The sequence below is a fragment of the Salvelinus fontinalis genome, unplaced genomic scaffold (assembly GCF_029448725.1).
Source record: "Salvelinus fontinalis isolate EN_2023a unplaced genomic scaffold, ASM2944872v1 scaffold_1427, whole genome shotgun sequence".
Classification (NCBI taxonomy): Eukaryota; Metazoa; Chordata; class Actinopteri; order Salmoniformes; family Salmonidae; genus Salvelinus; species Salvelinus fontinalis.
The window spans coordinates 4,595-20,477 of record NW_026601636.1 but is presented as its reverse complement, the minus strand read 5'-3'; the positions used below and the strand labels follow the sequence as shown (position 1 = coordinate 20,477).

Below are 15,883 nucleotides of genomic sequence, written 5' to 3'. Positions count from 1 at the left end.
ATGGTGTTATATAAAACTAGGCTACACTGCAACGGATAGGCGTTCCCAATCCAGGCTGCATCACATCCGGCAGTGATTGGGGGTCCCATAGGGTGGCGCACAATTGGCCCAGCGTCGTCCGGGTTTGGCCGGAGTAGGCCGTCATTTTAAATAATAATTTGTTCTTAAGTGCCTTGCTCAAGGGCACGTCGACAGATTTTTCACTTTTGGTTTCACTGGCCCAACGCTCTAACCGCTAGGCTACCTGCCACTCTTACATAGATGTGCAGGGCTCAATGATGTTGATGGCTCAATGATGTTGATGGCTGTCAATAGGTGTATTAGCTAATGTGGCCATTGCCTCTAGAGCATGCTAGCTTACTCACTTATAGAGCAATAACATACATTACATTTATAGCATTAAAAAAATATATATATTAAAAAATAAAAAATAGATATATATAAAATAGATATATCTAAAAAAGCATGCTAGCTACTCACTCATAGAGCAATAATATATTACATTTATAGCATGCTAGCTACTCACTCATAGAGCAATAATATATTACATTTATAGCATGCTAGCTACTCACTCATAGAGCAATAATATATTACATTTATAGCATGCTAGCTACTCACTCATAGAGCAATAATATATTACATTATAGCATGCTAGCTACTCACTCATAGAGCAATAATATATTACATTTATAGCATGCTAGCTACTCACTCATAGAGCAATAATATATTACATTTATAGCATGCTAGCTACTCACTCATAGAGCAATAATATATTACATTTATAGCATGCTAGCTAACTCACTTATAGAGCAATGCCATACATTGCCTCTATAGCATGCTAGCAAACTCACTTATTCAGAAATAACATACATTGCCTCTATAGCATGCTAGCTAACTCACTTATACAGCAATAACATAAATTACATTTAGAGCATGCTAGCTAACTCACTTATACAGCAATAACATACATTACTTCTAGAGCATGCTAGCTAACTCACTTATACAGCAATAACATACATTACTTATAGAGCATGCTATTTAACTGACTTGCCTAGTTAAATAAAAAATAAAAACATGTAATCATGCCCTGCTCTTGCTGAGGTAAACCCTTCAGTGCTACCTACAAATGACTGTGCTGTGTACAGTGGCACTTTCTTAAAACTGCATTGTTGGTTAGGTCCTTGTATGTAAGCATTTCACCTGTTGTATTCAGCGCATGTGACAAATAACATTTGATTTGATTTCAGGAGGTGAGGCTGTAATTTAAAAAAAATTATAATGTGTGTGCGGACTAGGCCTACTGATGTCCTGTTCAGTTGGAGAGGGAGAACCTGAAGACGAGGACAACTAGAGCTACTGATGTCCTGTTCAGTTGGAGAGGGAGAACCTGAAGACGAGGACAACTAGAGCTACTGATGTCCTGTTCAGTTGGAGAGGGAGAACCTGAAGACGAGGACAACTAGAGCTACTGATGTCCTGTTCAGTTGGAGAGGGAGAACCTGAAGACAAGGACAACTAGAGCTACTGATGTCCTGTTCAGTTGGAGAGGGAGAACCTGAAGACGAGGACAACTAGACCAACTGATGTTCTGTTCAGTTGGAGAGGGAGAACCTGAAGACGAGGACAACTAGAGCTACTGATGTCCTGTTCAGTTGGAGAGGGAGAACCTGAAGACGAGGACAACTAGACCTACTGATGTCCTGTTCAGTTGGAGAGGGAGAACCTGAAGACGAGGACAACTAGACCTACGACTATAATTGATTTGAATTAAAACAATATGTATCATTGCATACAATGAAGCTATTTCTTTAGAGTTATTGATCTCCATAAGCCACATTGGAGTAATTTACATTACAGATGGACAACGGATGAGTGCTGAAAATAGACTAATACGCGAAGGTCTAATTCATTTAAACGGTCTTCAAATTAAAATGGCTTTAGGCTACTAACAACAAGAGCTAGGCCTATACCTGTTTGACAGATGAAATTTTAGTCTACTATCCATAGATTGTGTTAGCCAGTTCCTTCAATCACCATTAGGGTTGAATATTTTCCTGGTATTTTACAAATGTCCCATCCCGAAAATAAATCACTTTTCTTCCCGGGTAACCCGGTACTTCCCGCCAAAACCAGACATGTCATTCAAAAGCATTTACATTTCTTAATTTGATTAGAGTTTTGTGCCATTATCCAATACATAGCCTATAAAATACAGTGCATTCGGAAAGTATTCAGACCCCTTGAATTTGTCCACATTTTCTTATTTTACAGCCTTATTCTAAAATGGGTTAAATTCTTTTTTTCTTCTTCACACTCATCAATCTACACACAATACCCCATAATGACGAAGCAAAAAAGGTTTTTAGAATTTTTTGAAAATGTACATTTACATAAGTATTCTCACCCTTTACTCAGTACATTGTTGAAGCATCTTTGGCAGCGATTACAGCCTTGAGTCTTCTTGGGTATGACACTACAAGCTTGGCACGCCTGTATTTCGGGAGTTTCTCCCATTCTTCTCTGCAGATCCTCTCAAGCTCTGTCAGGTTCGATGGGGAGCGTTGCTGCACAGATATTTTCAAGTCTCTCTAGAGATGTTTGATCGGGTTCAAGTCCGGGCTCTGGCTGGGCCAATCAAGGACATTCAGAGACTTGTCCCGAAGCCACTCCTGCGTTGTCTTAGCTGTGTGTTTAGGGTTGTTGTCCTGTTGAAAGGTGAACCTTCGCCCCCAGTCTGAGGTCCTGAGCGCTCTGGAGCAGATTTACATCAAGGATCTCTCTGTACTCTCTCTGTGCTCCGTTCATCTTTCCTTCAATCCTGACTAGTCTATCAGTCCCTGCCGTTGAAAAACATCCCCCACAGCATGATGCTGCCACCACCATGCTTCATCATAGGGAGGTGCCAGATTTCCTCCAGAAGTGAAGTTTGGCATTCAGGCCAAAGAGTTCAATCTTGGTTTCATCAGACAAGAGAATATTGTTTCTCATGGTCTGAGAGTCCTTTAGGTGCCTTTTGGCAAACTCCAAGCAAGCTGTCATGTGCCTTTTACTTTGGAGGAGTGGCTTCTGTGATTTGTGGAGTTCTGCTGAGATGGTTGTCCTTCTGGGAGATTCTCCCATCTCCACAGAGGAACTCAGGAGCTCTGTCAGAGTGACCATTGGGTTCTTGGTTACCACTGTGACCTAGGCCCTCCCCTGATTGCTCAGTTTGGCAGGACGGCCAGATTTAGGAAGAAACGTGGTGGTTCCAAACTTCTTCCATTTCAAAATGATGCCGTAGAGCTCACTGTGTTCTTGGGGACCTTCAATGCTGCCGACATTTTTTGGTACCCTTTCCCAGATCTGTACCTCAACACAATCCTGTCTCTGAGCTCTACGGACAATTCCTTCGACCTCATGGCTTGGTTTTTGCTCTGACATGCACGGTCAACTGTGGGACCTTATATAGACCGGTGTGTGCCTTTCCAAATCATGCCCAATCAATTGAATTTAGCACAGGTGGACTACAATCAAGTTGTAGAAACATTTCAAGGATGATCAATGGAAACAGGATGCACATGAGCTCAAGTTCGAGTCTGAATACTTATGTAAATAAAGTATCTGTTGTTTATTTGTAAGAAATTTGCAAAAATGTCTAAAAACCTGTTGTTTTCTCTTTGTCATTATGGGGTATTGCGTGTAGATTTATAAAGAACATTTTTATTTTATCAATTTTAGAATAAGGCTGTAACATAACAAAATGTGGAAAAAGGGAAGTGGTCTGAATACTTTCCGAATGCACTGTAGGCCTGCCTGGTGACATTTGTTGATGTCAGATACTTCAGTTGTAACAGGTTCTGTTAAAAAACATTTTTACAGTTGATAGTAAACTTTAGCACGGTTCCAAACTTAGACTATGTTAAAGCCATTGTACACGAGAGGGCGTGCAAAACAACTGTTTTAGCAGGGTTGTCCTGCGGTTAAAGGTGTCTGTGTTCTTTTGCCCATCTTAATCTTTTATTTTTATTGACCAGTCTGAGATATGGCTTTTCTTTGCAACTCTGCCTAGAAGGCCAGCATCCCGGAGTCGCCTCTTCACTGTTGACATTGAGACTGGTGTTTTGCAGGTACTATTGAACTTCTCTGGGATAGGTGGCAGTATTTTCTCATCCGGATGAAAAGCGTGTCCAAAGTAACCTGCCTGCTACTCAGGCCCAGAAGTTAATATATGCATATTATTAGTAGATTTGGGTAGAAACACTCCGAAGTTTCTAAAACTGTTTGAATCATGTCTGTGAGTATAACAGAACTTATTTGGCAGGCAAAACCCAGAGGACAAACCATTCAGAATTTCTTTTTTTTTTTGAGGTCACTCTCTTTTCAATTGATTTTCATTGGGAATCCAGATTTCTAAGGGACCTTCTTGCAGTTCCTATCGCTTCCATGGGATGTCAACAGTCTTTAGAAATTGGTTGAGGTTTTTCCTTTGAGAAATGAAGAAGTAAGGCTGTTCAGAATGAGGGTATATGGAAGTGTACTCTTTGTTAGAGGCGTGTGACCTGAAAGCTAGCTACACTTTGTTTTCCTCCAGTATTGAACACAGATCACCCGTCTTAAATTGTATTGATTATTTACGTAAAAAAATACGTAAAGTTGTATTACAAAAGTAGTTTGAAATGTTTGGACAAGGCTTACAGGTAACTTATAAGATATTTTGTAGTCACGTTGCGCAAGTTGGAATCTGTGTTTTTCTGGATCAAACGCGCCAAATAAATTGACATTTTGGATATATATCGACGAAATTAATCGAACAAAAGGACTATTTGTGATGTTTATGGGACATATTGGAGTGCCAACAGAAGAAGCCCATCAAAGGTAAGGCATGAATTATATCTTTATTTCTGCGTTTTGTGTCGCGCCTGGAGGGTTGAAATAAGATTGTCTGTGTTTGTTTACTGGGGTGCTGTCCTCAGATAATAGCATCGTTTGCTTTCGCCGTAAAGCCTTTTTGAAATCTGACATGTTGGCTGGATTCACAACAAGTATAGCTTTAATTTGGTGTATTGCATGTGTGATTTAATGAAAGTATAATTTTTATAGTAATTTATTTGAATTTGGCGCTCTGCATTATCACTGGATGTTGGCCGGTGGGACGCTAGTGTCCCATATATCCCAGAGAGGTTAATGAATTGCCAGTTGAGGACTTGTGAGGCGTCTTTTTCTCAAACTAGACACTCTAATGTACTTGTCCTCTTGCTCAGTTGTGCACCAGGGCCTACCACTCTTTCTATTTTGGTTAGAGCCAGTTTGCTCTGTTCTCTGAAGGGAGTAGTACACAGCGTTGTACGAGATCTTCAGTTTCATGGCAATTTCTCGCATGGAATAGCCTTCATTTCTCAGAACAAGAATAGACGGATGAGTTTCAGAAGAAAGATCTTTGTTTCCATCCTTTTTGAGCCTGTAATCGAACCCACAAATGCTGATGCTCCAGATACTCAACTAGTCTAATGAAGGCCAGTTTTATTGCTTCTTTAATCAGGACAACAGTTTTCAAAAGGGTTTTCTAATGATCAATTAGCCTTTTAAAATGATAAACTTCGATTAGCTTACACAACGTGCCATTGGAACACAGGAGTGATGGTTGCTGATAATGGGCCTCTGTACGCCTACGTAGATATTCCCTTAAAAATCTGCTGTTTCCAGCTGTAATAGTCATTTACAACATTAACAATGTCTACACTGTATTTCTGATCAATTTTATGTTATTTTAAATGGGCAAAAAATGTGTTTTTCTTTAAAAAACAAGGACATTTCTAAGTGACCACAAACTTTTGAATGATAGTGTATTATTATTGACACCGTTTCATTCAATACTTTGTGCAACCTTCCTTTGCCAAGATAACATCTCTGAGTCTTCTCCTATAATAGGTAATGAGGTTGGAGAACACATGGCAAGGGATCTGAGACCATTCCTCCATACAAAATCTCTCCAGATCCTTCAGATTCCGAGGCCCACGCTTATGGATTCTCCTCATCAGCTCATCCCACAGGTTTTCTATGGGGTTCAGGTCAGGGGACTGGGATGGCCATGGCAAAACCTTGATTCTTTGGTCAGTGAACCATTTTTTTGTGTTGATTTTGAGATGTGCTTTGGATCATTGTCCTGCTGGAAGATCCAACCACGGCCCATTTAAGCTTCCTAGCAGAGGCAGTCCGGTTTAGATTTAATATCTGCTGGTACTTGGAGTCCATGATACCATGTATCCTAACAAGTGGTCCAGGGCCTTTGGAAGAAAAACAGCCCCACAACATCAAAGATCCATCACCATACTTCACAGTGGGGATGAGGTACTTTTCTGCATGGCTATCTTTCCGTCTACACCAAACCCATCTCTGGTGTTTGTTTCCAAAAAGCTCTATTTTGGTCTCATCTGACCATAGAACCCGGTCCCATTGTTCCAGTAACGTTTGGCAAACTGTAGGCACTTGAGTTTGTTGTTTGATGACAGCAAAGGTGTTTTTATGGCAACCCTCCCAAACAACGTGTGGTTATGTAGGTGGCGTCTGATCGTAGTTTTGGAGACTTTCTGACCCCAAGACCCAACTAACGTCTGCAATTCTCCAGCTGTGATCCTTGGAGATTTTTTGGCGACTCAAACCATCCTCCTCACTGTGCGTGGGGTCAATATAGACACACGTCCTCTTCCAGGCCCATTGTTTACATCTCCAGTAACTTTAAACTTCTTAATTATTGCCCTGATAGTGGAAATGGGCATTTTCAACTGTTGAGTTTTTTTCTTACAGCCATTTCCTGACTTGTGCAGCTCAACAACCTTTTGTCACACATCATCACTGTATTCTCAGATCTTTCCAATAGTGATGGATGACTATCGGACCTTGGCCTGTGTGTCACCTCATATTTATACCCCAGTGAAACAGGAAGTCATGGCTTACCACTTAAGTGTTCCTAATCACTCAGGTGAACTTAAGAACGTAAAATATGAATGGGAATATACTTCAGTTAGTTTTACTCATAATAATTTCTAGGGGTGCCAATAATTGTGGCAGAAGAAAAACATTTATTTCACATGTATTTTTTTCAATCATTTACTTTAATTAAAGGTTAGATTTTGGTGAATATTTTGAATGAAACAACAAGAGGATAAACAGCAAATCATTTTTTTTCACAGCCCGTTTTGCTCATATTTACCAAGGGTCCCAATATTATTGGAGGGACCTGCATGTTCACCCCTACCCTTGTCCACGGTGTTCTGCAAATCCACAACCTTCTGGCTACTTTGCCATGTAACAATTACAAAATGAAGAACAGTTTCTAAAACTGCATATCTGAGACTCTGGTCTGTCCTAGGAGTGAGGGTAAACAGTAGGCATGTTCTCTGCTATCCACTTGATGTTTTAATTATTATTTTGGGTATAGGGGAGGGTCACTTGTTTTTTTTTTTCAAGTGTTCAGGGAGGGTCGGGTAAAAATATATTTAACTGAAGGGAGGGCCATCCATTTCCATTTCAGAGAGATAAGATTTTCTCCAGTTATCCCTTATTATAAATACCTTACAGTCCCTTAGTAGTCAAAAAATATATATCCACCCAAACGAAAGGTGAAAACTGATCCTCACACCATCTCTATCTGATACATGTTGTGTCTACTAGCTCATTCCCACTGAAAACTGCAGAGGGAAGCAGTACCACCCAGTCAACCATCAGGGCAAACCCAAGGTCATCTTAATATCTTTACAGTAGAAGCTAACAAAACACACCAAACTGACAAGGTGCACACTGATTAGTAAAGAGAGGCTATCATTCTATAATTCTCCCTTTCCTCTGCACAGTTCTCACAGTGAGAAACAATAGGATCCAATTCAGTGTTACCACTTACTTTATGACATGAGAATTAAGTGATGGACTTTAATCTTAGCTGGTCTGAGAGAACTGATGAGGCTTTTCTCCTGTGTGTATACGTTGGTGTTTCTTTAAGCTGCTGTGTTGAGAGAAATTTTTCCCACAGTCAGAGCAGGAGTAAGGCTTCTCTCCTGTATGTATACGCTGGTGACATGTTAAGTATATAATTGGGTGAAACAATTCCCACAGTCAGAGCAGAAGTGAGGCTTTTCTCCTGCATGTAAACATTGGTGTTTTTTTAAGTTGCTCTGTTGAGAGAAACTCTTCCCACATTCAGCGCAGGAGTAAGGCTTCTCTCCTGTGTGCGTTCTCTGGTGAACTGTTACCTCAGATGATGTTTTGAAACTCTTCCCACAGTCAGAGCAGAAGTAAGGCTTCTCTCCTGTGTGTGTTCTCTGGTGAACTGTTAGCTCAGATGATGTTGTGAAGCATTTTCCACAGTCAGAGCAGAAGTAAGGCTTTTCTCCTGTATGTATACGTTGGTGTTTCTTTAAGCTGCTGTGTTGAGAGAAATTTTGCCCACAGTCAGAGCAGGAGTAAGGCTTCTCTCCTGTATGTATTCGCTTGTGACTATTTAACTTATCCAATTGGGAAAAACTCTTTTCACAGTCTGAGCAGGAGTAAGGCTTTTCTCCTGTATGTGAACGTTGGTGTCTTTTTAAGTTACTCTGTTGAGAGAAACTCTTCCCACAGTCAGAGCAGGAGTAAGGCTTTTCTCCTGTATGTATACGTTCATGTTTGATTAAGGTATCCAATAGGGAGAAACTCTTCCCACAGTCAGAGCAGAAGTAAGGATTCTCTCCTGTGTGTGTTCTCCGGTGAACTGTTAGCTCATATGATGTTGTGAAGCATTTTACACAGTCAGAGCAAGAGTACGGCTTCTCTCCTGTGTGTATATGTTGGTGGTTTTTTAAGTTTCTCCGTTGAGAGAATCTGCACCCACAGTCAGAGCAGGAATAAGGCTTCTCTCCAGTGTGCACGCTCTGATGAACTGTCAGAGCACCTGATGTTCTAAAGCTCTTCCCACAGTCAGAACAGGAGTAAGGCTTCTCTCCCGTATGAATACGCTGGTGTGTTTGTAAGCTTCCCAGTTAAGAGAAACTCTTCCCACAGTCAGAGCAGGAGTAAGGCTTCTCTCCTGTGTGCATACGCTGGTGAGATTTTAAGGTATTAAATTGGGCGAAACAATTCCCACAGTCTGAGCAGGAGTAAGACTTTTCTCCTGTATGTATTAGCTGGTGCCTATTTAACTTATCCAATCGGGAGAAACTCTTTTCACAGTCGGAGCAGGAGTAAGGCTTCTCTCCTGTGTGCACTCTCTGATGAACTGTGAGAGCCCTTGATGTTGTGAAGCTCTTCCCACAGTCAGTGCAGGAATACAGATTCTCTCCTGTGTGTATTTTTAAGTGCATTTTTAGCTTTGATAGCATTGGGAAAATCTCCTCACAATGTGGGCAGTGGTGAGACCTCTTAGCTCTGTGATCTTCCTGCTGCTTTCTGGATGTAGAGAATGTCTCAACGTCACCTGTGTGAACAGCATCAGGAAAAAAAGTCAAGTTTTTGTGACATACGGAGAATGGGCAAAACATTTTGAACACCTGCTCATTCCATGACATAGACTTACCAGGTGCAAGCTATGATCCCTTATTGATATCACTTGTTAAATCCGCTTGAAATCAGTGTAGATGAAGGGGAGGAGACAGGTTAAATAAGAATTTTTAAGCCTTGATACAGCTGAGACATGGGTTGTGTTTGTGTGCTATTCGGAGGGTGAATGGGCAAGACAAAAGACTTAAGTGCCTTTGAATGGAGCATGGTAGTAGGTGCCAGGCGCACCGATTTGTGTCAAGACCTCTAATGCTGCTGGGATGACGCTGAACAGTTTAACTTATGTATCAAGAATGGTCCACCACCCAAAGGACATCCAACCAACTTAAGACAACTGTGGGAAGCATTTGAGTCAACATGGGCCAGCCTCCCTGTGCAACGCTTTCGACACCTTGTAGAGTCCATTAGGGCTGTCCCCAACAACAACAAAAATATGTGGTTAACCAAGAGTAGTTTGTTCTTTCAACTAATTGATTGGTCAAAAATGTTTAAACATGTATTTCTCCAGTGCATTCGGAAATTATTCAGACTCCTAGACTTTTTCCACATTTTGTTACGTTACAGCCTTATTCTAAAATGGATTACATTGTTTGTTATTTCTCATCAATCTACACATATTACCCCATAATGACAAAGCAAAAACAGTTTTTTAGAAATGTATAAAAAAACATAAAAAAAACAGAAACATCACATTTACATAAGTATTCAGACTAGGGATACACAATATATCGGTGAACATATCGGAATCTGTCGATATTAGCTAAAAATGCCAACATCGGTATCGGTCCGATGTCTAGTTTAACGCTGATGTTAAAAACCAATGTCAAAGCTACCGTGCATACCTACTAATGACGCCACGTAAAATTAAGCTACACGTGCGAGATCGCATTCCTAACCTAGCCCATACAATGTCTGCTGTGTGGATCAAGCGGTCAACAAGTCGAGCAGTCATTTGAAAGAGTAAGAACATTTCAGCGAGACAACTCAAAGGCGAAATCCATTAAAGTCAAGATAATGGAATTCATTGCCCTTGACAATCAATCGTTCTCTGTCGTGGGTGATGTTGGCTTTCGCCGACTAGTCGAGCACCGGTACACACTAGCAAGTGCGCTATTTTTCAGGATGTTGCACTACCGGAGTTACACAGTAATAGCGTCACTGCTATTAGCTTCACGACATACATTCTATGGAACGCCATTTGGGTCTTTGCGTGTCGAAAAATATACAGTAGCACTGTCAAAGCTGTACAAAAAGTCTGCAAACAAGCAAAACACCAGCCACAAACGATGTGTTTATTACCGCGTTAGTAATAAAGCATAATTTGTTCGACCGCAACTTCTGGGGTAGCTAGCTAGCTTTAGCTTGGTACCTAGTTAGCACCAATACAACCAGCCTGAAAACAATGACCAGTAGAAACTGCAGTCATTTTCATTATTCTTAGCAATGATTTAGGAATCCTTGTGAGTAAGTATTAGCTAGGTTGTCACTTGTTGTTCGCCTATTAAATTGAACTTCAGTTCATGAAAATAAATAGCTAGCCAGCTACTTAACCCTGTTGCCCAAAGCTAACGTTATAAGCAGCCAGCTAGCTTCATCTGGCTAGTGAGGCTCGACCGGACCGGGTTATGTGTTGTGAAGCTAGCCACAATAAGGATTAGGCACAATAGTGTAATTTGCGGTTTGCCTACAAAATAAAAGTATGTCATTGACAGTGATGCAAATTAATACAAATAGTAGAATTATGCCATACCTTTATTTTAAAGGCTAACCGCAAAGTCCACTATTGTGGCTAATCCTTATTGTGGTTTGCTACACACAGATGGGTCCGACCACCATTAATCAAATAAGAACAGTCTTATAAATTAGGGTTATTTTAGATGACACCTAGCTATATAGTTAGCTAGCTAACTTTAGCTACTGAAACAGATGTCATTTTGCTATGTTTTTGGGGAAGAACATGGTTTGCATCCATGAGCCAGCTGGCTTTTTTTCCTGACCAGCACTGTACCTGCGCGAGACACCTTTACCAGCCTCATAGCATTCGTATCAATGAATCGTTGTGACATATGAAATACGAGTGATAGTGTAATCAATGTGTAATAACTATGTAAAAAATGTATGAATGCGTAAAATTATTGTGACGTGCAGTCATATTCAGGTCCTGATTGGTCAACAAGCTTATTTGACACGTCAAATAGTGTTATTTGATGTGTATCTTCATTGACACGCAAAAACCCAAACGGCGTTCCATAGAAATCCTGGTTGCGAATGAAACAACTGAACAACGAAACAGCACAACAAGTAAGTGAAAGAAATAGGTTTTGATTAGGTTTTACTAGTAATGGGGACATACTTAAATGGCAACAAAATAACTTTTTGGTCAGTGTGTGTGTGTGTGTGTGTGTAAAACCTTTATTTAACTAGGCAAGTCAGTTAAGAACAAATTCTTATTTACAATGACTGCCCAGACAACACCAGGCCAGTTGTGCGCAGCCGGATGTGATACAGCCTGGATTCGAACTTTAGACTGCTGCGTCCGTGTGTGTGTCGGTATCTTTTTTATGGGCAAGGAAAATATCGAATAACGGTATTGGCCAAAAATGTCATATCGGTGCATCACTAATTAAGACACTTAACTCAGTACTTTGTTGAAGCACCTTTGACAGCTATTACAGCCTCGAGTCTTCTTTGGTATGACGCTACAAGCACCTGTATTTGGGAAGTTTCTCCCATTCTTCTCTGCAGGTCAAGCTCTGTCAGGTTGGACAGCTATTTTCAGGTCTCTCCAAAGATTTTCGATTGGGTTCAAATCCGTGCTCTGTCTGGGCAACTCAAGGACATTGAAAGACTTGTCCTGAAGCCACTCCTGTGTTGTCTTGACTGTATGCTTTGGGTCGTTGTCCTGTTGGAAGTTAACCTTCACCCCAGTCTGAGGTCCTGAGCATGTTTTCACTAAGGAGTTCTCTGTTCTTTACTCTGTTCGTCTTTCCATCGTTCCTGACTAGTCTCCCAGTCCATGCTGCAGAAAAACAGCCCTACAGTATGATTCTGCCACCACCATGCTTCGCCGTAAGGATGGTGCCAGGTTTCCTCCAGACGTGACGCTTGGCATTCAGGCCAAAGACTTTAATCTTGGTATCATCAGACCAGAGAATCTTGTTTCGCATGGTCTGAGAGTCTTTAGGTGCCTTTCGGCCAACTCCAAGACGGATTTCATGTGCCTTTAACTGAGGAGTGGCTTTGGTGTTTGCTCTGACATACACTGTCAACTGTGGGACCTTGCATAGACATGTGCCCACTCAATTGAATTTACCACACGTGGACTCCAATCAAGTTGTAGAAACATCTCAAGAATGATCAATGGAAACAATGTATCTGAGCTCAATTGAGTCTCATAGCAAAGGGTCTGAATACTTATGTAAATAAGGTATTTCTGTTTTTAAATTAGCATAAATGTCTTCACCTGTTTTCGCTTTGTCCTTGTGAGTTATTGTGTGTAGATTGATGAGGCTTTTTATTTATTTAATCCATTTTAGAATAAGGCTGTAATGTAACAAAATGTGTCAAGGGGTCTGAATACTTTCCGGATGCACTGTATAGACACATCTTTTGTGTTTTAATCAAATTAACCATATGCACTGAGCTTGTCTGATGGTTTAAGCGCACTGTTTGATTAAATATTTAAGACACACAAATGACTAGAGGGAGTCCGACCGCAAGTGATTTGATTATGCCGGGCTGGGCTCAGACTTTTATTTATTTTTTATAAACAGTGAGCGATTGTGACTAGCACCCATTGTCTCACTCTCCTCCCTGCTGTACCGACCACCACAGAACATCAACAGTGTTTATCGCGCTGTCCGTGTTGCTGAAGATGCAACATAATTACACTCATTTTTGACAGAATTTCAGTTACCGAAATCCCTCATTTGTTTAGGAAAAACATTCCCTATCCCCTCAATCCTTGCTCTATTTATGAGAGATATGTATGCATCGCATGCACATGACCAATAGGGCCTAACCTATAGCATATCATAATCACATAAACAAACTCAGAACATCATAACAGCAAAATTGATGAGGAGGACGTGACAAACTCAAAACAGGAGAATGTTTACTGGTTGCTCAGGAGGTAAAGGGGAAGTCAGATGTATGGAAGTCATGTGACTAGTTATGGAAAATACTGGAGATCAAGACCAATGAGGTAAGGAGTAAACGCTGTGGGCCAAACAGGTGCTGTTAGATTACAATATCCTTTTCCTGACCGTTTGCAACAATGTAAACAACACTAAATAAATTATGAGCGGACCGGTGAGCCTGTTGTAAAAAAATAAAATGTTATGCCTTTATTACAGAAAACTTTAAAACAGAAAACTAAAAACAGTCACATTTGTAAAAGCAATTTCTGAAATGGAACGGTTTATTTATTGTTTACGCTAATTATTCAAGTGTTGCTTTTTTATTTAAAACTAAAATACTTTAATGCATTTAAAATCACGAATGACTGGTCTGCTGTGTAATGACATGAACGATTTAATGACTGATTGATACAGTAGCCTATATAGGTATTGAAATACAGGCCTAAGTAAGTTACGGTATTAAGACTAAAAAGGTTGCGCTCTTAGGCCTACAGCTGGATGGTGGTTATACAAGACTATTATACTAAGCCTACTAATGATAACGACATTACCTATTATCATAATGATGATCATGATAATAATCAAGAAATATCACGAAAAGGGAGGGGTATTATTATTATTCGGACACTAAATGAATCATAAATAAAACCAGGGAGGATGTTTAACAGAGACAGAAAGTAAAGCCTTTATTACACCATAGCAAAGACTACAACAGACTAATTAGTGAAATTGTTTATCCAACATGTGGTTGCGTGAGGCTCGGTGCTCATGGAATCAGTAGGCTATTAAACAAACACTCAAACAGGCAACACAAGCAGGATCTGTCTTATTTCTGTAGAAATATATGGATGATTTATAAAGCCATTTAACAGTAAGGATATTGATACCTGGTTAAGTTAAGGTTACCTCTCCTCACTTTTCTTACACAATAAGGCAAGGGCTGTTTTCGTCTCCTATTTCTGTTGCTGCCTGCGCCACATTGTTCTCAACACCAATATGCTGGTTAACTTTGCTATTACGCACATAGAAACATGGTCTAGGAAAAGGCGCCAATTCAACAGCACATTGATGTGTTTCAGAACCACAGACAGCGACCACTATCCAACACGGGAGAAAGCGCATTTGTTATAAAATAAAACAATTTGTATAAGTGTTGCACCATTGTTCTTACATAATATAACCACATACAATTCAGTAGCACATGTCTTAGAGTGATGGACTGTGCCATCCCCACAGCCTCCACAATGGATTAGTCCACTCAGACAGGCGTGAATCAAACAGGTGTCTTGTACACAATGATTTTTAATTTTTGTTATATTTGCTACTGCTCGACTAAAGAAATCTTCGTGGACCAACAGCCTATCGACCAAATAATCAACTAAATAGGGTCAGCCCTGGAGTCCATGCTCCATGTTCTGTGGGGGGGTGCAAATCAATATAAAAATGTTTTGAACTCTCAGTGTACAGTTGAAGTCAGAAGTTTACATAAACTTAGGTTGGAGTCATTAAAACTCGTTTTTCAACCACTCCACAAATTTCTTGTAAACAAACTATAGTTTTGGCATGTCGGTTAGGACATCTACTTTGTGCATGACACAAGTAATTTTTCCAACAATTGTTGACAGACAGATTATTTAACTTATAATTCACTGTGTCACAATTCCAGTGGGTCAGAAGTTTACATACACTAAGTTGACTGTGCCTTTAAACAGCTTGGAATTTTCCCTGGAAAATACCCTGGTATACAGTATACCACCCAAGCCCAGTAACTACATAGACTCATTTCATACAACTTCAAAACACTGTCAGTTTGTGGAATTCACTTCTTTAGTCTACTCCATGATCACTCCAGATAGACCAGTTGTTCTGGGATGTGTGATGTTGAATACAGAATTCAACCTAGCAACAGACTGGGTCATAACTTGTGGAGGTCTAACTTCTGAAGATAACTTACAGACAGAAACTGCTCTTACCATGACTAACAGATTTCCCAATCTTCTCCTCCTCTTCTTCATCTTTAATGTTGACATCCAGCTCTAGTGTTTGACTGCAGTCTTCCAGCTTCACTGATGCCATCTCTGGATACTGCAGTGCAAACTGGGCTCAACTGTCACAATCAGGACCCAGTGACTGTAGGTTTGGAGTCAGTGTGGAAGGAGAGAGGCAGGCTGGGTTTGTCCTCACTGTTGATGTTACCGGCCTCAGACTCAATCTGAGTCAGCCTGTAGTAATAAAGA

At 40.4% G+C, this 15,883-nt stretch overlaps 1 protein-coding gene across 2 annotated transcripts in view; it reads right to left on the bottom strand.

Moving 5' to 3' along the window:
- LOC129849296 (gastrula zinc finger protein XlCGF17.1-like) overlaps positions 1-15,883 on the bottom strand; it is a 24,075-nt gene extending 8,192 nt beyond the window's left edge. Inside the window, exons 1-2 of one of the 2 annotated variants that reach the window (XM_055916230.1) lie at positions 15,620-15,883; positions 7,705-9,424 (exon numbers count right to left, since the gene is read on the bottom strand). In XM_055916230.1, the coding sequence (XP_055772205.1) occupies positions 8,991-9,424; positions 15,620-15,722 (537 nt within the window). In that variant the 5' untranslated portion in view covers positions 15,723-15,883 and the 3' untranslated portion in view covers positions 7,705-8,990. Of the gene's footprint in view, positions 1-7,704; positions 9,425-15,619 lie in introns of those variants that run through there. The other variant, XM_055916229.1, reaches the window with a different exon arrangement.